Source organism: Calliphora vicina, chromosome 4 (genome assembly GCF_958450345.1).
Source record: "Calliphora vicina chromosome 4, idCalVici1.1, whole genome shotgun sequence".
In the NCBI taxonomy this organism is placed as follows: domain Eukaryota; kingdom Metazoa; phylum Arthropoda; class Insecta; order Diptera; family Calliphoridae; genus Calliphora; species Calliphora vicina.
Genome location: NC_088783.1, coordinates 117,379,687 through 117,402,728, shown reverse-complemented (window position 1 = coordinate 117,402,728; position 23,042 = coordinate 117,379,687). Strand labels below are relative to the sequence as shown.

Below are 23,042 nucleotides of genomic sequence, written 5' to 3'. Positions count from 1 at the left end.
TATTATTAATTTAAAGTCATTTTGTATTGAAAAACTACTATTTTTAATAAGCTTATCTTAATATTATTAGTAAAGGCAATTATAATTACATATGGAATTTTTTATTTTTGTCGTTTAAATAAAAATCCTTTTTTAATAGCATACATAATAAATGTTTTTTTAGTATAGTTGCTTAAACGAAAATAATAAATATATTTATTTATACATTTACTTCCATAACAGTTTGTTCTTCTTTCATTTTTAAGGCGGACGCTTCATCTTTAGCTTTCTGTTCGGCCTCCTTTTGTAAGCGATAATGTTCCCATTCATGATTCCTTAAGTCCGCCTGATATTTATAGGCGGCCGGACACTGGGTACACATATAAGTGTTCTCACCCACATGGGTGCGTAAATGTTTGTTCAAATCATTACTCTGTGCATAGGCTTTTTCACAAAATTTACATTTGTACGGTTTCTCACCGGTATGAGTGCGTAAATGACGATTTAAATTCATTAAACGGGGGAATCTAGGAAAAACACATTTTATTATAGAACAAACTGTTATTAATTTACACAAAATAAATAAACTTACGCCATAGGACATTGATCGCATTTATAGCGTTTTTCACCCGTGTGCAAAATTTGATGCTGATGTAAAGTATCCACTCGAGAAAACCTTGCACCACAAGTCTGACATACATGATTTTTTCCCTCTTGATGTGACATTAAATGTATATAACGATCCGAAGGACATTTGAAACGTTTTGGACAGTGAGGACATGTGTAGGGTTTATCATCACCATGACGTTGCATGTGCTGGCGTAAATTACTGGGTCTATAGAATTTCTTGCCACACAAGGTGCACAAGTAATTCAAATCTCCTGTATGTATGCGCATATGCTGTTTCATGGCAAATTTAAACGAAAATGCTAAAAATTTTAAAAGAAATTAATTATAAAATTGGAATTTTCTAGGCTGTGCTTGCTTACATTTATCACAAAGATCACATTTAAAATTTTTAATACCCATATGACGATTTGTGTGTATTTTCAAATGTTCCTCTACCACAAAAGTCTTGTCGCATTTGTCACATTTGAAGGGCTTAATTTCCGGATGTTTCTTACTCATGTGTTGGGCCAAGCCACCCACATTCGAGTAGGCCGATGGACAGTAACTGCAAACATGTGTCTTTTCTACATTTTCCGGTTTTGCCTCCGCCACTTTGGGATTGGGATTATCTTCGGGATGATGTTTTTCCATGTGTTTCTGCAACATATGTGGATACTTGAAACGATCCCAACACAGAGCACACACAAAACGATGGTTTTCTGTGTGTTTTTTCATATGACGGGCGAGTTGTTTTTCAAATCTGAATGCGGCATCACATTCATTACATTTAAATTGATTTGCGGCCGGCTCTGGTTTGGCCTTTGTTGTGGTTTTCTCCTTTTCAGCATAATCTGAATCACTGTCATCCGATGACTCGCCCTGATTCGCATCATTCCAATTATCATCATTGTCATTGTCTTGATCCATATCCACTTCTTCAATCTGGCCATCGGGTCGGTCATCACCATTGCCATCATCATTATCGCTGTTGTTAGAGGCTTTACTTTTGTCTGAAGTCTTTTTCTCTGTCTTGCTTGTGGTTTTGTTGTCTTTATGCTTGCCACTCATATGTTTTTGCAACATATTCTCTGTGGTAAATGTCTTGCTACATATTTCGCATTTATTCAAATGCGAATCATTATCCTCTTCACTACAACGATGTTTTGTTAGCTGATAGCCGTATTTAAAATAGCTATCGCATTTGGAGCAATGATAGGGAGTCTTTTTGTCAGCTTTTACAGATTTTCGTTTCTTTTTATTATTATTTTCCTTGGAGACATCACTGAATGGGAGAAGTTTTAACCAAACATTTATTTAATTTCATTAATTAGTATTAAGCCTAAATGGCGCAAATAACCCTTTCGAATAGAAAGTTTAAATTTTAGAAATTGTAATTATTCATTTTAATATAAGAATAAATTTATTAACTAGCTCATGTTAATTTTTATTCAAAGAATGTATTGTAAAGTAATTTAGGCAACTGGCAATTTTTAAAAACCTAACTCTCGCAACAACAAAATACATGTTAGTTAATGTACAAAACCATAGAGTAATATACATAGAGTGGAAACTCTGCTGTCTTTTTGAGTGATTTTTTTGTTTCAGTTCTATTCTATTTTCCGCTCTATGTATATTTCCTCTATGTACAAAAGGAAGTGTCTCGTCATTATGTATAATTCTCTATGATTTTATGTTTTAATTAAATTTTTTTTATTAAAAATAAAAATCTATTCAAAACTAACACTTACCTTTCATTATCAGTTTCGGTTTTCTTTAAAGAACTTAGAGGCATATCCTCATCGTCATCTTCATCCTCACTATCGCTTTTACTGACCACATTTTTCTTGTCTTTTTTACAGCTTTTCGAATGTTTTTGCAATAGACTTTTCGTTTTGAAACGTTGTGTACACTTGTGACAGTCAAACGGATGCGTTGACTCATGTTTACGACGATGACGTTTCAATATAGAATGTTTTGCAAATGTTTCCTTACATTCTAGACAAGGAAACCGACCAGCTGCAGGACGACCAGATGTTGTTGAAGAGGCTGATTTTAAAGAAGTATCTTGGCAGGCCCTTAAATATTAACAATTAAATATTAATTTGTAATACACTCGCTCTACATATGTACACTTACAATTCATCTTTATCCGGTGCTTCATCATCCGTATCATTCTCCCATTTATTGCCATTTTCCACATTTTCAAAATCCTCTAAAATGTCCACATTATCAAATTTCTGCTCTTCGCCTTCTACCATATCATATTCAACTTTAATGGGATCTGGTTCGTCTTCATTCTCCACTTCTCCCGCTAATGATTGTTGTTTAACTTCTGCCTTTTGGGACTGTTCCCAGATTTTCAGCATCTGTTCATTGGTGTTCATACATAGTTGTTGGAATCTATAGGAAATCTGTAAATGCTCCATGCATAGATCACAAATCTCTTGAGGCACTGGAAATTCGATGTTGGCATGTATGCCGGAGACAGTTTTTGTCAACATTTCATTCATGGTGAGACACTCTTCGGTAGTGTCATTTAAATCATGCAAATTATTCGATTTACACATGCACACTCGACACACCCGTCCATATATTTCAAGTATTAACATATTTAGCAAGACTTTGTGATGGAAATTGTGTTGGAAATGTTTTAAAATCTAATTAATTTACAAAAATTACTATTAATGTTTGTGATTTTTCTCTACCCTTAAGATATGTAAACAATAGTAAACTGTATTATCGACAATAATGCCAACTTTTGTTGCCTGACTGACATTCATTGTAATGCAGGGTGGCCGAGTTTTGTTTGGTGGAAATATAGTTGGATGGTCAGAAAATACCCTATTATTTGAAAATTTGCCTCATTTAAGTCGTTATGTATTTTTATACCCTTCACCTTCGTGAGAAGGGTATATATAAGTTTGTCATTCCGTTTGTAATTTCCACAATCAGCCCAATTATGAATAAAAAATTCCGCGGGAGTTTTTTCCCATTGAATAGGAAAAATGAGAAAAGGGAAAAACTCCTGGGGAATTTTTATTCATAATTGGGCTGAATATAATTTTCCGACCCTATAAAGCCATGGTAGGCGTTCATATTATTCAGTTTACGATGATTTTCGTCAAACAACCCGAATGTGAACAAAAGAGCGTAAAAATACACACATTTCATTCAGTTGCTTGATGTTGTTGTGGATATTTTATTTTTTACCCAATAAAGCACACAAATTAAATGCCTCTATTTGCCTACCAATGCTATAAAGTATATATATTCTGGATCCTTATAGATAGCGGAGTCGATTAAGCCATGCCCGCCTGTCTGATGAAATCATTTTTTAAAATTTAAATTTAAAAAGAATAAAAATAAAATTCGAAACATTTTTTTTCCAAAAATGAAAAAAACAACTTTGAAAAAAAGTAATTATAATTTATTCAGAAAGTTAATAAATGTTTAATTCTAATTTACATTCCTTATTCAGACGAATTGAATAAATCATAAGTTTTATAAAAAAGTTTTTTTTTATTAAACTTAGATCTCTAAACAAACAATAAAGTTCAATAACTCATCAATAGATTATTGCACTAGTAACTACAAAACAACAGAGAACTAATCACTTTCTTAAAAAAGATAAGCAAATAAATTGATGATTTAGACATAATATGATTTAAACTAATCTGTAATTATTACTATAAAAACCCCATCAATTTCTACACAAAACATGTAGTTACTTTTCTACTTTCAAAACAAACAGTCAAAACTGAAAATGAAATTATTCGTTGTTGTGATATTGGCCTTAGTGGCTCAGGTAAATTTTCCTTCTAATTTAAACATGATAGATTTTTTAAAAAATTTAAAATACATTTTTAGAATTATGCTAATTATTTGGATTCCTCGGAAGAGGACAGCAGACAATCTAGAAATCGCAATGCTCAAAGAGAAATAAATGAGCTCTTAATGTCTAGCGGAATGGAATCCTCCACTCATTGGCAGTCAGCAGCTGCATCCTTGCCCGAGGCCAGTTCGTTTAAATCCAAAGTAACACATCGTATAAAGAACTCCAGCGATTTGTCGGGTATGTCGCAATTGAAAGAAAATCTTTATAAATTGGCCAATGAAAAATTGGAAAAATGCATGAAACCTAATGGTCGCGAATTGGATAGACATTGTGTGGGCCGTGCCACCGGACAAGTTATGCAATTAATTGCTTCTGCAGAAAATGCCAGCCGTCATACAGTACATGGTGGCCACCGAAGACAACAGGACAATTATTAAAAAGTCAATGAAAATAATGGAATGATTTTACGGATTAACTTTGAGCTTTAATTTTAACGCACTTTAAATTCAATATATTTCTACATCTATTTCATTTATAATAAAAATACTGTTATTACATTCTTAAATTTGAAAATTAAATTGGTTTCTTTTGACGTTTTCAAAAATGGTAAGACAAATATTAGGTCATTGTACTAAACTAGCGTCTTAGCTTTTGGGCATTTAGAATATATAATATATATGTTATGTATTTTGTATTGAGAACAATAAGGGATTGCGTCTTTAAAATGAATTTGAAAGGTTTGGTTTTATCTAAACCCAACTTAAAATGTATCATATTTTTATAAAACTTTTCTTTTATAAAGCTGAACAAATGTTATCCATTCAGTAAAATTTATTACCTAAAAATAAATATTTATATTTAAGTAAGAACTTTTACTACACAAAAACAAACTTACCAGCCATGTCTTATGCTTTCTGCTCTTCGTTCTCTTCACTGAACTCAGATTTCGTAAGGCCCATTTCCTTCTTATGCATACGTCTGGCATGTTTATTGCGATCATTGCTTTGGCGAAACGTTTTCTCACAGTATTGACAACTATAAGGTTTTTCACCCGTATGTATTCTCCTGTGGCTTCTCATATTAGACAGGGAATTGAAACTGTAATTTAAACCACATGTTAAATGACATTTCAAAAAATTAATGTTTGTTTAACTTGCTTACCATTTACCACAATGATCACATTCAAAGGGTTTCTCGCCCGAGTGAACAAGTTTATGATGGGACATGGATGTAGAGGTAGCCAAGCGTACACCACAAATTTTGCACACATAACGCTTTTCCTTTTTATGTATCGACAAATGTATAATTTGATCGGAGAGACACTTGAAACGTTTAGGACAAAATGAGCACTGAAATGGTTTATCATCGCCATGGCGTAGTATATGCTGTCTTAAGGTACCAGAACGATTAAAACTTTTGCCACAAATTGTACAGAGATGAGGCGTCTCTTTGGAATGGGAAATTAAATGCTGATTTAAGGTACTATTCGCATCAAAAGCTAGAGAGATTAAAAGGAAAACTTACAGAGTTAGGAAAAAAAACAAAAAATGTTTCAAACTTACCTTTACCGCATTGGGGACACTTAAAAGTTTTTATGCCCAAATGGCGATTTTTGTGTTTTATATAGAATTCCTCCGAATCAAAACCTCTCTCACATTTATCACAATTGTATAAATATTTTTTTAAATGTGCTTTAGTTTTATGCGCCGCTAATCCTTGGGGATTTTTAAATATTTGTTTACATAGTTTACATTGATGTGATTCTTTGGCGGTTTTTGGGACCGTTTTTAGCTCTATAAGAAGTTGGTTGTCAGATCTGTAACAAAATAATTTATGGTTAGAATTTCTTTCACTAGTTTGAATTGATTTTCACTCACTCATTTTCATTATCATCCAATACATCATTTAATGTATCTTCACTAGCTTCAGTTTTTTCAATTTCTTTCTTAACATCTTCCTTATTTTCAGCTAGAGATTCCCTAGTATCTTCTTCTTCACTATATTGTTTATTTCCAGCAAGTTCAACATGCTGAGCATACTGTTCTTCATTATCATCACTCGATTCTTCACCCTTTTCATTTTTATGTACACGTTTCGTATGCTTTTTCAGATCACTTTCTAGACTAAAAGCTCGAATACAATGGCGACATTTATGCGGTTTTTCACCCATATGTATTCTTTGGTGGTGCTGTTTTAAAATACTTTTACGACGGAAATTGTTGCCACAAATTGTACATGAATATGGAGACTCTTTAGAATGACTGATTAAATGTTGCTTTAAGCAATACCTAGATTCAAAAGCTAAAAAAACATTTATATATTAAGGAAAACTATATTCTTGTGCTTATTTCCATACACACCTTTTTCGCATTGGTTACATTGAAAAGGTTTAATACCTAAATGAAGATTATAGTGTTTTATGTAGAATTCCTCTGAATCAAAACCTTTATCACATTTATCACATTTGTATAAATGCTTTTTTAAATGTGTTTTCTTATTATGCACAGCTAGTCCATGAGTATTTTTGAATACTTTTTTACATAGTTTACATTGATTTGATTTCATCGATGTCGTCATGGACTCATTTTCAGGTTCTTTAATATTTTCGGACTGGGTGTTTTGAAGTAATATTAGTTGTTGTTGGTTATCCATACTGAAACAAATTTAAAAATGTTGTTACAAAATTTAAATGAACCCCTTGAACAGAAATATAAAGTTGGCAATAAATATCCGTTATTCTGCCGACGTTATTTGTTATGTCATGAAATAAAAATTACACGTGGAGACGGGAGACAAAGTATATTTGCACTCACCCATTTTTATTATTTTCCAAATTCTCTTTTACACCTTCACTTTGATACAAGGGTATTTCAGTAGTTTCTTTAATTTTAGTTAGACTTTCGATTGTTTCTTCATCCTTTCTATGATCTTCATTTTCGTTGTGTTCAACGTCCTTAGATTCCTGTTTTAAATTAACTTGCTGGTTCTGCTTTTGTACATTATTTTCCTCTTTTTTCTCACTTACAATTTCATTCTTATGCATATGTCTTTTATGTTTTTTCAGATCATTGCTTTGGCAAAAATCTTTTTCACAATATTCACATTTATAGGGTTTTTCACCAGTATGTAGTCTATGGTGGCGTCTCATGTTAGTTATGGAGTTAAAACTAAAATATAAAGCTGATTTAATAAACAAATTAAATTTGAAATTGCTTCCTCTTCCTACCACTTATCACAATCATCACATTTGAAGGGTTTCTCTCCCGTGTGTACAAGTTTATGATGCTTCATAGATGTATGTGAGGCTAAGCGTACACCACAAATATTACATTCATAACGCTTATGTTTGTCATGTATCCGCATGTGAGAAATATGATCAGTTAAGCACTTGAAGCTTTTGGGACATGCTGAACATTGGAAGGGTTTTTCATCTCCATGGCGCAGCATATGCTGTTGTAAATTGCCAGAACGATTGAAACGTTTGCCACAAATTGTACATAAATGAGGAGTCTCTTTAGAATGGGAGATTAAATGCTGATTTAAGGTACTATTCACATCAAAAGCTAGGAATAATAAAAAATTAATATACAAAAAATATAATACAAAGTAGGTATGTAACCATTTTCATACCCACCTTTATCGCAATGGGGACATTTAAAAGCTTTTATGCCTAAGTGACGATTTCGGTGTTTTATGTAGAATTCCTCGGTAACAAAACCTTTATCACATTTGTCACATTTGTATGGACAATCTTTATAATGGGCTTTAGTTTCATGTAAAGCTAATCCTTGAGGATTTTTATATATTTTTTTACATACTTTACATGGAACTGATTCATTTGATTGCAGTAAGTCATTTTTAAGCTCATCAATATTTTCGGACTGAGTGGTTTGCTGTAATGTTAGTGGGCTTTCAGATCTGCAACAAAGTTTTAATAAAGTTGTTCAAATGAGAGTTAGATTTCAACTTACCCGTTTTCTTTACTTTCCAATTCATCATTTAAACTGTCTTCTTCATCATCACTTTGATAAAATGGTATTTCTAGATCTTCCTTAGTTTCAGGTAAAGATTGCATTGTAATTTCTTCAAATTGTATTTCAGCAAAATCTTTATTTTCGTTCAGTGATTTAATTTTATACTCATCATCACTAAGATCTTCTTTATCCTCAAGTTCAACTTCCTGTTTATATACATCATGTTCATCGCTCTCCTTTTGTGTAGGATTTTTCGTCCACAAATCATATAAACTTTGTACCGAATCTAAACATTGTTTTTGAAATGTATAAGCTACTACCAATTTGTCCAAACATTGTGTACATATCCATTCCGGCAGTGTGATTTCTTGACTTTCCGAAAGTATGGGAACAATTTTGTATAGTATCTCCAATATTTTAAGATTATCCAGTAGAATATGATTAAGGGTTTGGGCTTCCGTTGATTTACAAAGGCATGTTAAACATGTTTTATGTGGATAATTCATTATTTAATTTAAGAAAATTATTTAAAACGATCACAAAGATTTGGACACACCAACTGTAAGGCAAAACCAACAAAACATATTCAATACAAATACTAGTAAAAACAAACATACATACTTAGCGAAAGTAAATAATTAAACAATTATGTATGCGATACAGATCAAATTCACTTTAGATTCCCCCAATAAAAGGAAAATAATTATCAATTATATCAAAAGTTGTAAATAAACTAATGTAAACAAAAACTCCTTGTAAATAAAGTCCTGCTTTATCGACTAACATGTGTCAATAACAATAATTCACAATAGTTAGTGTATGGAATAAATGTAAACAAACTTTTATCGCATAGAACAGGGATGGAAATGTTCGGCTTCAAAATACTCAATTAGTACTTTTTTTCACCCCCCCGAGTACTAAAATTTTCTTTTTACTTATTTCATACTACCGAAGTATAAATCTACTATAAAATGCTATGTAATATTCCGATATATAAAAAATTTTCTTTGGAAAATAGTTTCTATTGAAAATGCAGCTATACACAAGATTTTTTATTGAAAATACTGTCATACACAATATTTTCTATTGGAAAAACTGTTATATACAATATTTTCTATAGAAAATACAGTTAAACAGAAGATTATATATTGAAAATACTATTATACACAAGCTCTTATATAGAAAACACAGTTATACAGAAGAATTTCTATAGAAAATACTGCAGTTATGCTCTAAACATCTTATTTATAATCAAATAAAAAAACTTGCAGGATTTGAAACCATTGAATATCATGAATCTATTATAATTGCATATAAATGTGGTGAGTTCTTAGCACTATACTGCATGTTTTATTTCAATTCAAACACTTTTAGATCAAAATTAAAAAAACTTTCTAGCAGTATAAAATTGTCATATAAAATCATAAATAATTTTTAATTATTTTCCTATTCCCAGTATGAAAGTAAAATACTTATATTTTAAAATTACGTTGGTTCTAAAACTCAGAACACTGCTCTTATATTTCTTCACCTGGCTCAGATTTTTCGTTTTTATGCACACGTCTTGTATGTTTTTTCATATCACTATTTTGGCAGAAAGCTTTCTCACAATATTGACATTTATAAGGTTTTTCACCGGTATGCAATCTCTGGTGGCGTCTCATGTTAGCTACGGAATTAAAACTAAAATATAACGATATTTATTAGAAAATAAGGTACTTAATATTGTTATTCTTGCTTACCATTTATCACATTGATCACATTTAAAAGGTTTCTCACCCGTGTGAACAAGTTTATGATGCGACAGCGAAGTATGTGTGGCAAAGCGTGCATCACAAATATCACACTCATAGCGCTTTTCCTCTTTATGTTTGGACATGTGTTTAATTTGGTCGGATAGACACTTGAAGCTTTTGGGACATACTGAGCATTGAAAGGGTCTTTCGTCTCCATGTCGTAGAGTATGCTGTTTTAAGGTACCAGAACGATTAAAACTTTTGCCACAAATTGTACAGAGATGAGGAGTGGCTTTAGAATGGGAGATTAAATGCTGATTTAAGGTACTATTCGCATCAAAAGCTAGAGAGAGATTTAAAATGAAAAACTTACAGAGTTAAGAAAAAACTAAATATAAGATCAAAATCTTACCTTTACCGCATTGGGGACACTTATACGTTTTTATACCCAAATGTCGATTTTGGTGTTTTATGTAGAATTCCTCTGAATCGAAACCTCTGTCACATTTATCACAGTTGTAAGGAAAGTTTTTAAAATGTGCTTTAGTTTCATGTAAAGCTAATCCTTGAGGATTTTTAAATAGTTTTTTACATAATCTACATTGATTTGATGCCATTGGTGGTATTGAGTCATTTTTTGGTTCGGTTATATTTTCGGACTGAGTTAATATTAGTTGGTTTTCAGATCTACAATATATTTTACAATATGTATTTAAATTTTATTTAAAAATTTCTATAATTTGACTTACACTTTTTCCTTTGTCTCATTCAATTCATTTAAACTGTGTTCTCCATTATCAATTTGTATTTCTAGATAATCTTTATTTTCGGCTAGTGTTCCCTCTGTATCTCCGGCATCACTAACATCTTCTTTACATTCGATTTTGACTTCCTGTTTATATACATATTCCTGGCTCTCATTTTTTGCATAATTTTCCGAACACAATTTATATAAATTTTGTAGCGATTCCAAAGATTGCTTTTGAAATGTATAAGATATGATCAATTTATCCAAACATTGTGCACATATCCATTCCGGCATTGAGATTTCTGGATTTTCCCAAAGTGTGGGAACAATTTTGCGTAGTATTTCCAATATTTTAAGATCATCTAGTAGAATTTGATTGAGATTTTTTGCTTCGGTGGATTTACCAAGGCAAGTTAAACATGTTTTTTGTAAAGAATCCATTTCAAAGTTTTAATAACACAGATTTTCAAAAGGCTTTGAAAACAATTTAAAGTCACCAATTACAAGAAGTGGTAACTGAGACAATATGCGAAAAAAAAAACAAATAAACAATGTGCATTTGAATAACAAAATTAATAATTAAACAATTATATTATTCTAGAACTTACGGTCCAGTTAGAAAACGAATTTCAGATTATATATAGTATTATAAGGAATACATTCATTAAATTCAGATATCAATAGATGTAAATAAACAATTGTAAAAAAATACTATACAAACAAAGCACTGCTTTATCGATTATTTTATGTCAATAAGAATCATTCATAATAAATAACAAATAGAACACTGCTTTATCTTCTATCATATAAAAATCATTCACAATAGTTAGTGTGGGCGATAAATGTAAACAATCTTATTTAAAATAGGTTTGTTCGTACACTTTTGCAGCAAATCAGCCCAAGGTTAGGTTAGGTTCCATGGGTAGCCACTCTTCAAGCAGCTCACTTGGGTCCATTCAAAACTGATCCCATTGTGATACCCAAGGGGTAAACATCTTGGTATTAATTATACGTCCGGCCAATTAATTATTAATTATACGTTATCAGCCCAAACAATTAGATTTTGTTTCAAAATATCCAAAGTTCTAAAAAAAATCAGTCTTCCTGGCATAAATTTGAAAATTTCTTTAAATATACAATTTATTCGTATTACTCAACTTCCTATAATAAGTATATAAGTAAAATGCTTATGTTTTTAACTAAATATATAACTAAAGTTATACAGTACAAGAACCTATATGTACTAATAAAATTATAACTAATTTTAATTACTGAGATTATTTATATCTAAATTGTCTTGTTGCTGTTGTCGTGCTACAGCAACATCTTCAATTTTTGCATGATGCTGCTGTTGTTCCACTATGGTGTTTAGTTGCTGTCTATGATCTATTAAGGGTATTTGCTGATAACTCGTTATACCTATGGGTAAATGTTGTATTTGATCGGTTTTCAATAATTGTTGATTATGTTGGTGTTCTTGTATAGGTTGATGCTGCTCATGTTGTTGTGGTTGCGTTTGCTGCAAATGCTGTTGATCTGGCTGTGTTTGTTCGGTTATTTCATGTTGTTGTGCTTCTTCGGACATTTTTTGGGCTTGTTGCAACAGCTTTTGGGCCATTTTATAATGTTGAGATTGATGTTGCCTCAATTCAGCTTGATATTTAAAGGCCATTGGACATTGATCGCACATATAGGTGTTTTCACCAACATGCGTTCGCAAGTGTTTAGTTAAATCTCCACTTTCGGCATAAGCTCGTTCACAGTATTTGCATTTGTAGGGTTTCTCACCGGTATGGGTGCGCATGTGGCGTCGTAAGTGATAAATTATAGCAAAACTGTAAGAGGAATATTCAATTTTAAAGAAATGGCAAGAGGTAAATAAAATTCTATAAATATTTTTGTATTCATAAAGTACAGTAGCATTCAATTCACCACAACCTGATCTTTTTGGAAAGTTTTTTGAGCTATTATAAATATTAAACATAACAATTACTTACGTCATACTGCATTGATCACACTTGAATGGTCTCTCTCCCGAATGTAATAGCTTATGTTTTTGCAATGAATATGCTCTCGTAAAACGAGAACCACAAATATCACAGACATGAGGCTTAGCGTTCGAATGTGTTGATGCATGTTTTATTAGATCCGATCTACAGTTGAAGCGACTGGGACACTCTGGACACTGGTATTTTTTCAAACCCGTATGCCTTTCCATATGCTGCCGTAAATTACTCGCACTGCGGAATGTTTTGCCACACTGAGGACATAGATAAGGACTTTCGCCACTGTGTGTGCGCATGTGTTCCTTCAACGTATTCGTATAGCCAAATTCTTTCTCACATATGAGACACACCAGATTTTTGTTGCCTTTGTGCCGGTTTAAATGTTCCACCAGATGGGCATGCAAAACAAACGTTTTATCACACTGATCACATTTGTGTTTCTCCACCTCGGGATGTTTGTTGGTGATGTGTTCGGTTAAGGACCGTACGGACATAAAATTGCGCTGGCATACCATACAGGGATAGTTGGCTTCCGAGGCATTACGTGTGTGTATCTGACGATGGGCTGAGAGTGAGGCTTGTTTTTCAAAACGTCGTGGGCAATCGGGACATTTGAAGCCTTCTGGACGTGATTGTGAGTTAAAATTGCCACCTGTTTCGTTTTCATGCTGAAACAAATGGGCTTTTAGGATATTAACGGTGGCAAAACGATATTTACAGATTTCACATTCGTGTGGTCTTGTCAGAGAATGCACGGAACTGTGACGTTTCAGGCGATAAGGTCGATCGAATACTTTGCCACACATCTCACAAGGGAAACTGCCACTTCGTTTATTGCTGCTATTGGGCCTAAAGAAATAATACAAATTTTAGTTAAAAAAATTAGCTATTAACATTAGAATTATACCTACTTTTCAATTTCCCCTATGCCGGTGTCCACAAAATCAATATTTTTAGTTTCTTTTGTTTCATGCTTGCCAAACAAATCCTTATCCGAATTGTCACTAAAAAATGTTAAGAATTATTATATATTTAATACATTTTCAAATAGTTTTACTTACTCTGAATCCTCATAATCATTATTAAACCATTCAGCGCTGGCCTCAAAATCTCCATCCATGGGTTCTTCAAAAATTTGTGGTGTGATTTCAATTTCCTCTTTTACCATAACTTTAGTTACTTTATCATCAACATTATTTGCATCCTCCCCCACAATATTGCAGACATTTTCATCTTCTTTTTCTAACATTTCTGGCTCAATCTTTTTGCATTTATTATTTTTAATAAAATCCTTTTTCTTGTGCACTTTATAGTGAGCCGACAGGGAAGCTTTTTTCTCAAAACATTTCGGACAGTCGGGACATTTAAATGTTAGCATATCCTTTGAATCTATACATTCTTCTTTTTCATTATCAGCTACATTCTTTTCAGTTGCTGTAGTTTCCTCAATAAACTCTTGGGACTCAAATTCATTTTTACTGTCATTATTTTCAATACTGTTAGTTTGCTCGCCAGCACCTTCCTCGTTGTTAGCCACCTCACCATTTGTGTGAGTTAACATATGAACTTTAAACGGTTTCTCACCAATAAAACTTGTGTGACAAATTTTACATGAATAAGCCCGCTTTTTCTCATGTATAGCTGTATGTTGTTTCAGGCGATTTAAACTACTAAACTCTTTGCCACATTCCGAGCAAGGAAAGCTGCCTTTAAAACGATTCAGTTTTCTAGGCCTGGCAGAAGAATATTATCAGTAATTTTAATAAATTTTGAATCTAATATTGTAAAAACTTACTTTTCAAAATGTTCAACTTTTAAAGGTGATTTTTTGGCAGACCGTTGTTTTAAAACTGATAGTTTTTCATTGCTGTATTGTAGAAAGGATACATTAAATTTAAAATATAAAAAAAAACTTAAATATCATAGATTTTAAAAATAAACTTTATTTTTTATTTTGGAAATTTGAATAAGAATGTTTTATTTCTTTTGGATAATTGATATAGAAACTAAAAAAATTCCTTGCAGACAGATAGATCGGAAACTCTGCTGTCAAAGACCTAACTCAGTTTTCAATTACCTTAGTAGTGAAAATATATTAGGAACAAAAACTATGTTGAAACAAAAACAACACTCGTAGGAGTAATTTTTTATTTTTTACTTTTTGAAGTCATTTCCTAAAATATCTTATAAGTAATGACCTAAAGCATTTAGATTGCTACCACAACTTCCTTTCTAAACATACCTTGAATCTGAATCACTTCCTCCTCCACCCGGTCCCCAGTCATTATCATTATCCGACGCTATGGGGCCCTCCATCTCATCCGGTTGTATTTCACATTCAAAACAAGCATCTTCTTCAATTTCCTGTTTCATCTTAAAACTCGTATCGCCATCGCCCGTCAAAGGATCCAAGATTTTCTCCAACTTTGGCTCTGTCTCGAAGACAGCAATGCCCAGCAAATCATGCAGCCGATTATTGGTTTCTATGCACAATTGTTGAAACTTATAGCCCGTCAGCAATTTATCCACACACGGCTGGCACACCAATGAGGAAAATTGCGAAGTGGTCTTAATATCTATCTGGGGCACTATACCATCCAACATTTCTAGGATTTTATAATTTTCCTCCACATAATCGAACAATTGATGGTAATTGTTGTGGCCAGCACTTAGGCAGGTGCGACATTTGGACAATAAATCACTAGACATTTTGTTTTGTATAACACTAGCCACTAAAACATTTCACTTTTTACATTAAATTTAATTACTATTTTGTAAAAATAATTACAAAAAAATATAATTTTGTGGATATCAACAAAAATTATTGCAGCTGTTCCCGATTTTCTTGGCATTTGTTGTAAAATCCAATCACAATGGTTAATAGGAATGGAACGGTATTATCGACAAACAATGAATAAAAAAAATTCCAATTGCAAATGTTATGCCCCATAAAGTGATAACATTTAACATACAGCTGTTAACTAAATATAGACATGCTATGGGAAGTAATAGCTTAAGTTAAACAGCTGTGTCTTACAACGTTTCTTTTTATAAAATTTCATAATTTATTAAATTTTCTTAAAAAATGAATGTAACACGCTATTTAAAGTTATTTAAAAACTTTACACCAAATTCCTTTAAATATGTAGCAAGTTTAAGATTAGCTAGTCACAGCGCCAACACGGCAGAAAGTTCTAAAGAGGGTACCACACATTTTGGTTTCCAAACTGTTAAAGAGGAGGAAAAGCAACAGAAAGGTTTGTTTTTTTTTATTTTTTAAACAGACGAAATAAAATGATTTAATGGCTGGACAATTATTTTTTTTAGTGCACAAAGTTTTTGAAGATGTGGCCAAATCCTATGACCTCATGAACGATGCTATGTCCATGGGCATACACCGTTTGTGGAAAGATATGTTTATAGAGAGATTAGGACCCACACCCGGCACTCGTTTATTGGATATGGCGGGTGGTACTGGTGATATTTCATTTAGATATTTAAAATATTTACAAAATCAAGCCAATCCCCAGCAAAAACAAAGTCATGTTACTGTATCAGATATTAACCAACATATGCTGGATGTGGGCGAGGAAAGAGCCAAACGTTTGGGTCTAACCCAAGAGAAATTACCTAATGTTAGCATAGAATGGAAATGTGCTAATGCTGAGGAGTTACCATTTGCCGATAATACCTACAATGCCTATACCATTGCATTTGGTATAAGAAATTGCACACACATAGACAAGGTTTGGAACACTAATATTTCTTAATACATAACAAGATTATATCATTTTACATTTTTCCTATTTATAGGTTTTAAGTGAAGCTTATCGTGTTTTGCAGCCAGGCGGTCGTTTCATGTGTTTGGAATTTAGCCATTTGGAAAATGATACCATGCAATGGCTATATGATCAATATTCCTTTCAAGTCATACCACCCATGGGTCAAATATTGGCCGGCCAATGGCAGCCTTATCAATATTTAGTAGAAAGTATACGTAAATTTCCTAAACAAGAGGATTTTAAGTGTATGATTGAAAAGGCTGGCTTCGAAATGGTTCGTTATGAGAATTTATCATTTGGTGTTGTTAGTATTCATTCTGGTTTTAAGTTGTAACCTTTGTAGTTATGTATTAAGAAATGTTATTTAATGTACAAAATGTTATTGTATTAGAATTTGTATAAGATAAACAAACGATTTAATAAAAACTAATTTAAAAACGATTTTTTCGAATTTTTATTTGTGGGAAATGCTAAATAAAATGCTAACTCAGTTGTCAAAGACCTTACTCAGTTGTAAAAAACCTAAGCGATGGGAATGTATTATTAAAAAAACTATGTGAAAACAATACTCTCTATGTATATTTCTCTATGGCCGTGTTTTAGAAGCACAACCTTACTCAGTTTTCAAATAATTTTTTTGGGTTTTTCTATGATTCTAATAAATTTTTACAAATAAATAATATTTAAAGTTATTTTTTTTACTTTTTTTGTTGTTTCATTTTAAAACCTTTTAGAATTTTTATTTTTTTTTAATTATTTTATATTTATTTATAATATACAGCAAAACATAAAATTACTTTCATTATTTTATTTACTATAATTCTAAGCAACTACTACAAACTACAGACTTATAAATTTATATTTAAAAAAATTATAAATTAATTAAATTAGGTTTTTATTTCAAGTTTAAATAATTAATAAAAAAAATAAAGTTGCTAAAATAATTTTGGTTCTTTTTTTTAACAAAACATAAAAGGAAATAAAATTTGCATTAAGTTTTAATGGAAACTATTCAATAATTTATGAAAGAAGTATATTTTTAAAAAAATATTAGTTTTCAAAGAGATTTGAAAAGTTTTACTTTGTATTTTCCAATCAAATTATGTAAAAACATTTCAAATACTTATTAAACGAAATTAGTTGCAAAATTGTGCTTAAAAATGGGTTTGTTTTAAAACTAATTTTTTTGAACAGTTAAACAATTAGCAAATTTCAAAACTTCATTAAAAACTCATTCACAATAATGGCCAGCTTAACTAAAGCGAAATATAAAAGCATCTTTGTTGCCTAGTGACATTTTCGCAAGCAACCGAGATACATAAAGGCTGTTAGTGGCTTTATGATTCCCTTGGGTAAGATAACCTAAGGCGAAATAATGTTTTTAAGGCTTTAGCTGAGAAATTGGACTTGAAAATAGTTCAGTTTCAAAAAGCAAACTTTTAGCTCACATGAACAATCGCCATTAAAGTTTTCAAGAAACGTTGTTATTATTATTATTAAAAACCTCAATATTTTCTAAAACTGGAATTTTTGCAAAAGTTCCGGGAAATTTCTTAAAACAATCGATGGTTAATTCACCAAAGTCTGTCTAGTCTATTATAGTTTATAATAACGTTAAAAAACAAATGGCTTTTATTTTTAAACTTCATTATTCACAATAACAATGGCCATCAAGAGTAGAAATATTTGAAAATATCTTTAAATACACGATTTTTTGGGGTAAATTTTATCATTTGTAAATAAAAGATTAGTTTCCTTGCCATTCACAATAACACCACTCACAATTGTGAATGACTTGAACCAAGCCACCAAAATTAATAAATTTTAAAGAGAAATTTTAGAATTTATCTCCAAATGATGGCCATATAAAAATATGAACAAATAGCGAAATAGTTTCAATTAGCAGAACAATTTTAGCAATGAAATTGAAGTTAATATATTTTAGAAAAAAAAAATTCAAAATTTTTTAGAAATAAATCAGTGAAATTTTAATAAAAAAATATTTTTTTGTAATTTTTTTTTTAGAAAAAAAAAATTATGAAATTTTTTTTGGAAAAAAAAAAATTATGAAAATTTTAGAAAATAAAATTTTTAGAAAAAAAAAATTATGAAATTTTTTTTGGAAAAAAAAAATTATGAAAATTTTAGAAAATAAAATTATGAAATTTTTAGAAAAAAAAAATTATGAAATTTTTTTAGAAAAAGAAATTATTAAAATTTTTTTTAGAAAAAAAAAATTATGAATTTTTTTCAAAAAAAATTTCAAAATTTTTTAGAAATAAATCAGTGAAATTTTAATAAAAAAATATTTTTTGTAATTTCTTTTTTTAGAAAAAAATTATGAAATTTTTTTTGGAAAACAAAAATTATGAAAATTTTGGAAAAAAAAATTATGAAATTTTTTTAGAAAAAAAAATTATGAAATTTTTTTTGAAAAAAAAAAAATTATGAAATTTTTTTTAGAAAAAGAAATTATTAAAATTTTTTTTAGAAAAAGAAATTATTAAATTTTTTTTTAGAAAAAAAAGAAATTATTAATTAAAACTTTTTTTAGAAAAAAAAATTATTAAAATTTTTTTTAGAAAAAAAAAAATGAAAATTTTTTTAGAATAAAATAAAATTTAAAAAAATTTTTTTTAGAACAAAAATATTTTAAAGCGAAAAAATAGTTTTCTTAAAAATTACATAAATTTATTTTAAGAAAAAAAAATTATTCTGAGATTTTTTTTTTAAAAAAATTGCGAAATTTGTGAAACTTTTTAGAAACAAATTTATGAAATTTTCACTAAATTAAACTTTTATACTCACAATCACTTATATACAGCCCGCTTTCCGATAAAACAAATTCCCCAGGAAAAAACTCCCGGCGAATTTTTTTCATAATTGGGCTGATAATAAAACAGGTCCGAAATTCTTAACAAACATATACAATTTTTAAATAAAAATTTCACTTCAACTCTTGTTTTTACTAAATAAAATAAAGGGTGTCTCAGAGTGTTCTTCTTAAATTTAGTTTAATTTATTTTTGTGCCGTGGGTCCCCCCTTTGAGGGATATTTTATTCCATACTTAATCGGAACACAACTATCTCAAAAAATATGTGTTTTGATTTTAAAATTAAAAAGTGCATTCTTACTGAGACACCCTTTATTTATAGCCAATTCTTTCCTTGCTACTAAAAAACATAACCAAAATTCTTTAAAAAACCTTTAATTTTGACATTTATAATAAAGAAAAAAACAAATTCTTTTAAGAAAACTATTTTCTTTTCTTAGAATACATATATAATTTTAAATTAAAGTATTTTATTTTCTTCTTTCATAACTATTTTATTAATATATTTTATATATAGATTATAGTATAGAGTGTTTTTTTTTTTCTAAATGATTTCTTTTTTTTTAAATTTTCATGATTTGTTATTTATTAATAATTAAAGTTTAGTGATTTTTAGTTACTAAAAATAATGATAATTTGTATGGGGATTTATAATTGTAGTTTTATATGTATAGTATAGTTGTTTTTATAGTTCTATATGGTATAATATATTTAATATTATAATTAAATATTAATTATAATTTATTTATAAAGATTTAATCAAAGATATTAGATGTTTAGTTAGTAATTTGAAGAAGTTAAAGAATAATATAAACAAAAAAAAACTTAAGAAACATTTAAAAAAAAGTCCATAAATTAAGCGTCGTTTTGGTTTAAAAAAAAGGGCAGAGAAAACTTTATTTTCTATACCCATTAATAACTCTTAAATATTATAGTGATTTCAACATTGATTTCTTTAAATTTCGCCAAAAAATTTAAATAAATTTTCCTCTCTCTTAAAAGTTAACTTCTTCGACTTTCTCAGCATCAGACTTAAGATCTTGCAAAAGCAATTCATGGCATGATTTTGGTATTAAAGTACCAACAATTTTCTCACCCTCAGTGGTTTTCATGCGTATAACTTGCATTTTACTGTTGGCATTACGCATGGACAATATTTGTTCTACTCTAGTCCAGACCGATAAAACCGAACCGGATAAAACATAATACAAACGTTGACGTAAACCCACCTGAAAACAAAAATTCATTCTTAAGTAACCATTTATATAACCCCTTTTTTGTTCCAACTTACCTCACATTCAGAGCCCATATTAACATTACGACAATTGCCATTCCAATAGGCATGAGAGCATGTGTTAACCGAAGCATCGTATTGCTGAGTCCAGTGCGTTTCGGCCTCTGTCATGCCCACTTTTTTGTATTTCTTTTCGATTTCGGCCAAAGATTCGTGGCGCACTTGTAGACCTGTATTGGGTCTATAGATTTGGAACATAATATCTTTTTTGCTGGCTGTTTTATCTTTCTTTTTGTTAGTCAGTTGTTGTTGTGGTGGCACAGTTGGTGCTTCAATTTCTACGGCTAAGATGGCGGTACGTTTGCTGTTGCGTACTTGATGGGACAAATAGAAACCGTCATTGTTGCTAATCAAATCGGCGTATCTGGGCGAAGAAAAATATATTTTGTATGAATTTTTATAAAGAAATAAATTTAAGAAAATATTTCCAAAATTTTTTAAATAAAAAACAATAAACATTGAGTAAAAATAAGGAAAAAATATTGAAATACATAATTTTTTTTAGAAAAAATTTTGAAAATAAATTTTGTTATTAAATGAATTTTTTTTTAAAAAAATAAGGAAAAAATTTTGAAATAAATTTTTTAGAAAAAATTTTGAAAATAAATTTATTAGAAAATAAGGAAAAAATATTGAAATACATTTTTTTAGAAAAAATTTTGAAAATAAATTTTAGTTATTAAAAGAATTTTTTTTTTTAAAAAATAAGGAAAAAATTTTGAAATAATTTTTTTTTAAATAAATTTTTTAGAAAAAATATTGAAAATAAATTTATTAGAAAATAAGGAAAAAATATTGAAATACATTTTTTTTTAGAAAAAATTTTGAAAATAAATTTTAGTTATTAAATGAATTTTTAAAAAAAAAAATAACGAAAAAATGTTGAAATAATTTTTTTTAAATAAATTTTGAAAATAAGGAAAAAATATTGAATACATTTTTTTTTAGAAAAAATTTTGAAAATAATTTTAGTTATTAAATGAATTCTTTTTTAAAAAAAATAAGGAAAAAAATTTTGAAATAATTTTTTTTTAGAAAATAAATTATTTAGAAAAAATTTTGAAAATAAATTTATTAGAAAAATCTTTGAAAATAAATTTAAAAAAATTTTAAATAATTTTTTTTTAGTTAATCTGGTCATTTTGAAAACAAATTTTTTTTTAAAATTAGGAAAAAATTTTGAAATAATTTTTTTTTAAAAAAAATTTTGAAATAAATTTTTTAGAAAAAATTTTGAAAATAAATTTATTAGAAAAATCTTTGAAAATAATTTTTTTTTTAAAAAAATGTTGAAATAATTTTTTTAAAGTTAATATCATTCACAATAATGGAATGAGCTTTTAGTGAAGTTTTAAAATTGCTAATTGTTTATCTGTTCAAAAAGATTAGTTTTGAAACAAATCCATTTTTAAGCACAATTTTGCAACTAATTTCGTTTAATACGTATTTTCCTAATGAAATGAAATGTGTTTACATAACTTTATTGGAAAATACAAAAAAAAAAAAACTTTTCAAATCTCTTTGAAAACTAATTTAATTTTTTAGAAAAAAACTTGAAAATAAATTTTGGTATAAATGAAATTTTTTTTTAAAAAAAAAAGGAAACTAACAATTTTGAAATAATTTTTTTTTAAAAAAAAATTTTGAAATAAATTTTTTAGAAAATTTTTTTTTGAAAAATCTTTGAAAATAATTTTTTAGAAGAATCTTTGAAAATAATTTTTTAGAAAAATCTTTGAAAATAATTTTTTAGAAAAATCTTTGAAAATAATTTTTTTTTCAAAAATTTTGAATAAATTTTTTTTTAAAAAAAATTTGAAAATAAATTTTTTTTAGTAAAATTTTAAAATGATTTTTTTTAAATAAATAATTTTTTAGAAAAAAATTTTATTTTATTGTATGAAATTTTTATGGAAAAAATATTGAATGACATATTTTGGAAACAAAATTAAATAAAATTTTTGAAAAAAAATATAAAAAATTTAATGAAATTAATAATAAAAAAAAAAATGATCCAAAAAATGTTCTATAACAAAAATTATATTTAATTCATTAAACCAATAACTTACTTGTCAATAGCCTCCTGCCAAATCATGCCTCTTTCTACGCGCACGGTATGTAATTCAGTGGGCGCTTTGCCGGTGGCATGTTTGCGCAAGAAACGCACCAATTTGACACGGGTAACATTTTCGCCAGCGGCACCCAAATCTAAATTAAACAAATTATTATTTAAAAACTATAACTT

The 23,042-nt window shown here is 29.2% G+C and overlaps 6 protein-coding genes across 6 annotated transcripts in view; 2 read left to right on the top strand and 4 right to left on the bottom strand.

Moving 5' to 3' along the window:
- Nucleotides 1-19: 19 nt before the first annotated feature.
- LOC135956253 (zinc finger protein 271-like) lies at nucleotides 20-3,326 on the bottom strand. The gene is made up of 5 exons (XM_065506669.1): nucleotides 2,725-3,326; nucleotides 2,337-2,663; nucleotides 969-1,870; nucleotides 572-908; nucleotides 20-506 (listed from the first exon to the last, which is right to left on the bottom strand). Exons 1-5 carry the CDS (start codon nucleotides 3,195-3,197, stop codon nucleotides 200-202), a joined length of 2,346 nt encoding a protein of 781 aa, XP_065362741.1. The 5' UTR covers nucleotides 3,198-3,326; the 3' UTR covers nucleotides 20-199.
- Nucleotides 3,327-4,351: 1,025 nt separating this feature from the next.
- LOC135958728 (uncharacterized) lies at nucleotides 4,352-4,900 on the top strand. Its single transcript, XM_065509621.1, has 2 exons — nucleotides 4,352-4,393; nucleotides 4,456-4,900. The coding sequence occupies exons 1-2, from the start codon at nucleotides 4,352-4,354 to the stop codon at nucleotides 4,858-4,860; spliced, it is 447 nt and encodes a 148-aa protein (XP_065365693.1). The 3' UTR covers nucleotides 4,861-4,900.
- A 424-nt stretch (nucleotides 4,901-5,324) lies between these two features.
- Nucleotides 5,325-15,745, bottom strand: LOC135958727 (zinc finger protein 208-like). Its single transcript, XM_065509620.1, has 16 exons — nucleotides 15,130-15,745; nucleotides 14,683-14,754; nucleotides 13,949-14,620; nucleotides 13,799-13,891; nucleotides 12,879-13,736; nucleotides 12,149-12,716; nucleotides 8,954-8,956; nucleotides 8,395-8,897; nucleotides 8,058-8,341; nucleotides 7,650-7,986; nucleotides 7,237-7,590; nucleotides 6,784-7,076; nucleotides 6,301-6,724; nucleotides 5,986-6,239; nucleotides 5,585-5,921; nucleotides 5,325-5,521 (listed from the first exon to the last, which is right to left on the bottom strand). The coding sequence occupies exons 1-16, from the start codon at nucleotides 15,594-15,596 to the stop codon at nucleotides 5,329-5,331; spliced, it is 5,712 nt and encodes a 1,903-aa protein (XP_065365692.1). The 5' UTR covers nucleotides 15,597-15,745; the 3' UTR covers nucleotides 5,325-5,328.
- Nucleotides 9,736-11,589, bottom strand: LOC135956980 (zinc finger protein 273-like). Its single transcript, XM_065507619.1, has 5 exons — nucleotides 11,490-11,589; nucleotides 10,883-11,397; nucleotides 10,546-10,820; nucleotides 10,140-10,476; nucleotides 9,736-10,080 (listed from the first exon to the last, which is right to left on the bottom strand). Exons 2-5 carry the CDS (start codon nucleotides 11,320-11,322, stop codon nucleotides 9,915-9,917), a joined length of 1,218 nt encoding a protein of 405 aa, XP_065363691.1. The 5' UTR covers nucleotides 11,323-11,397; nucleotides 11,490-11,589; the 3' UTR covers nucleotides 9,736-9,914.
- Nucleotides 15,746-15,935: 190 nt separating the features above from the next.
- On the top strand, nucleotides 15,936-17,110 carry Coq5 (ubiquinone biosynthesis protein COQ3, mitochondrial). The gene is made up of 3 exons (XM_065507883.1): nucleotides 15,936-16,144; nucleotides 16,215-16,633; nucleotides 16,701-17,110. Exons 1-3 carry the CDS (start codon nucleotides 15,973-15,975, stop codon nucleotides 17,001-17,003), a joined length of 894 nt encoding a protein of 297 aa, XP_065363955.1. The 5' UTR covers nucleotides 15,936-15,972; the 3' UTR covers nucleotides 17,004-17,110.
- A 3,361-nt stretch (nucleotides 17,111-20,471) lies between these two features.
- sno (strawberry notch) overlaps nucleotides 20,472-23,042 on the bottom strand; it is a 48,141-nt gene continuing 45,570 nt past the window's right edge. The window contains exons 11-13 of the mRNA XM_065506901.1: nucleotides 22,867-23,005; nucleotides 20,795-21,161; nucleotides 20,472-20,732 (exon numbers count right to left, since the gene is read on the bottom strand). Of these exons, the coding sequence (XP_065362973.1) occupies nucleotides 20,499-20,732; nucleotides 20,795-21,161; nucleotides 22,867-23,005 (740 nt within the window). The 3' untranslated portion in view covers nucleotides 20,472-20,498. The remainder of the gene's footprint in view (nucleotides 20,733-20,794; nucleotides 21,162-22,866; nucleotides 23,006-23,042) is intronic.

Excerpts from the sequence above, each read along its gene's own strand:
- LOC135956253 (XM_065506669.1), bottom strand. The coding sequence starts at position 3,197 with ATGTTAATACTTGAAATATATGGACGGGTGTGTCGAGTGTGCATGTGT. Across the intron at positions 1,871-2,336 it reads ACCGAAACTGATAATGAAAG|TGATGTCTCCAAGGAAAATA; the intron begins GTAAGTGTTAGT and ends TCTCCCATTCAG. Across the intron at positions 909-968 it reads ATGTGATCTTTGTGATAAAT|CATTTTCGTTTAAATTTGCC; the intron begins GTAAGCAAGCAC and ends TAAAATTTTTAG.
- LOC135958728 (XM_065509621.1), top strand. The coding sequence starts at position 4,352 with ATGAAATTATTCGTTGTTGTGATATTGGCCTTAGTGGCTCAG. Across the intron at positions 4,394-4,455 it reads TATTGGCCTTAGTGGCTCAG|AATTATGCTAATTATTTGGA; the intron begins GTAAATTTTCCT and ends ATACATTTTTAG.
- LOC135956980 (XM_065507619.1), bottom strand. The coding sequence starts at position 11,322 with ATGGATTCTTTACAAAAAACATGTTTAACTTGCCTTGGTAAATCCACC. Across the intron at positions 10,477-10,545 it reads GTGTCCCCAATGCGGTAAAG|CTTTTGATGCGAATAGTACC; the intron begins GTAAGATTTTGA and ends ATCTCTCTCTAG. Across the intron at positions 10,081-10,139 it reads TGTGATCAATGTGATAAATG|TTTTAATTCCGTAGCTAACA; the intron begins GTAAGCAAGAAT and ends GTTATATTTTAG.
- LOC135958727 (XM_065509620.1), bottom strand. The coding sequence starts at position 15,596 with ATGTCTAGTGATTTATTGTCCAAATGTCGCACCTGCCTAAGTGCTGGC. Across the intron at positions 13,737-13,798 it reads GGCATAGGGGAAATTGAAAA|GCCCAATAGCAGCAATAAAC; the intron begins GTAGGTATAATT and ends TTATTTCTTTAG. Across the intron at positions 5,922-5,985 it reads GTGTCCCCAATGCGGTAAAG|CTTTTGATGCGAATAGTACC; the intron begins GTAAGTTTGAAA and ends TAATCTCTCTAG.
- Coq5 (XM_065507883.1), top strand. The coding sequence starts at position 15,973 with ATGAATGTAACACGCTATTTAAAGTTATTTAAAAACTTTACACCAAAT. Across the intron at positions 16,145-16,214 it reads GGAGGAAAAGCAACAGAAAG|TGCACAAAGTTTTTGAAGAT; the intron begins GTTTGTTTTTTT and ends TATTTTTTTTAG. Across the intron at positions 16,634-16,700 it reads ATTGCACACACATAGACAAG|GTTTTAAGTGAAGCTTATCG; the intron begins GTTTGGAACACT and ends TCCTATTTATAG.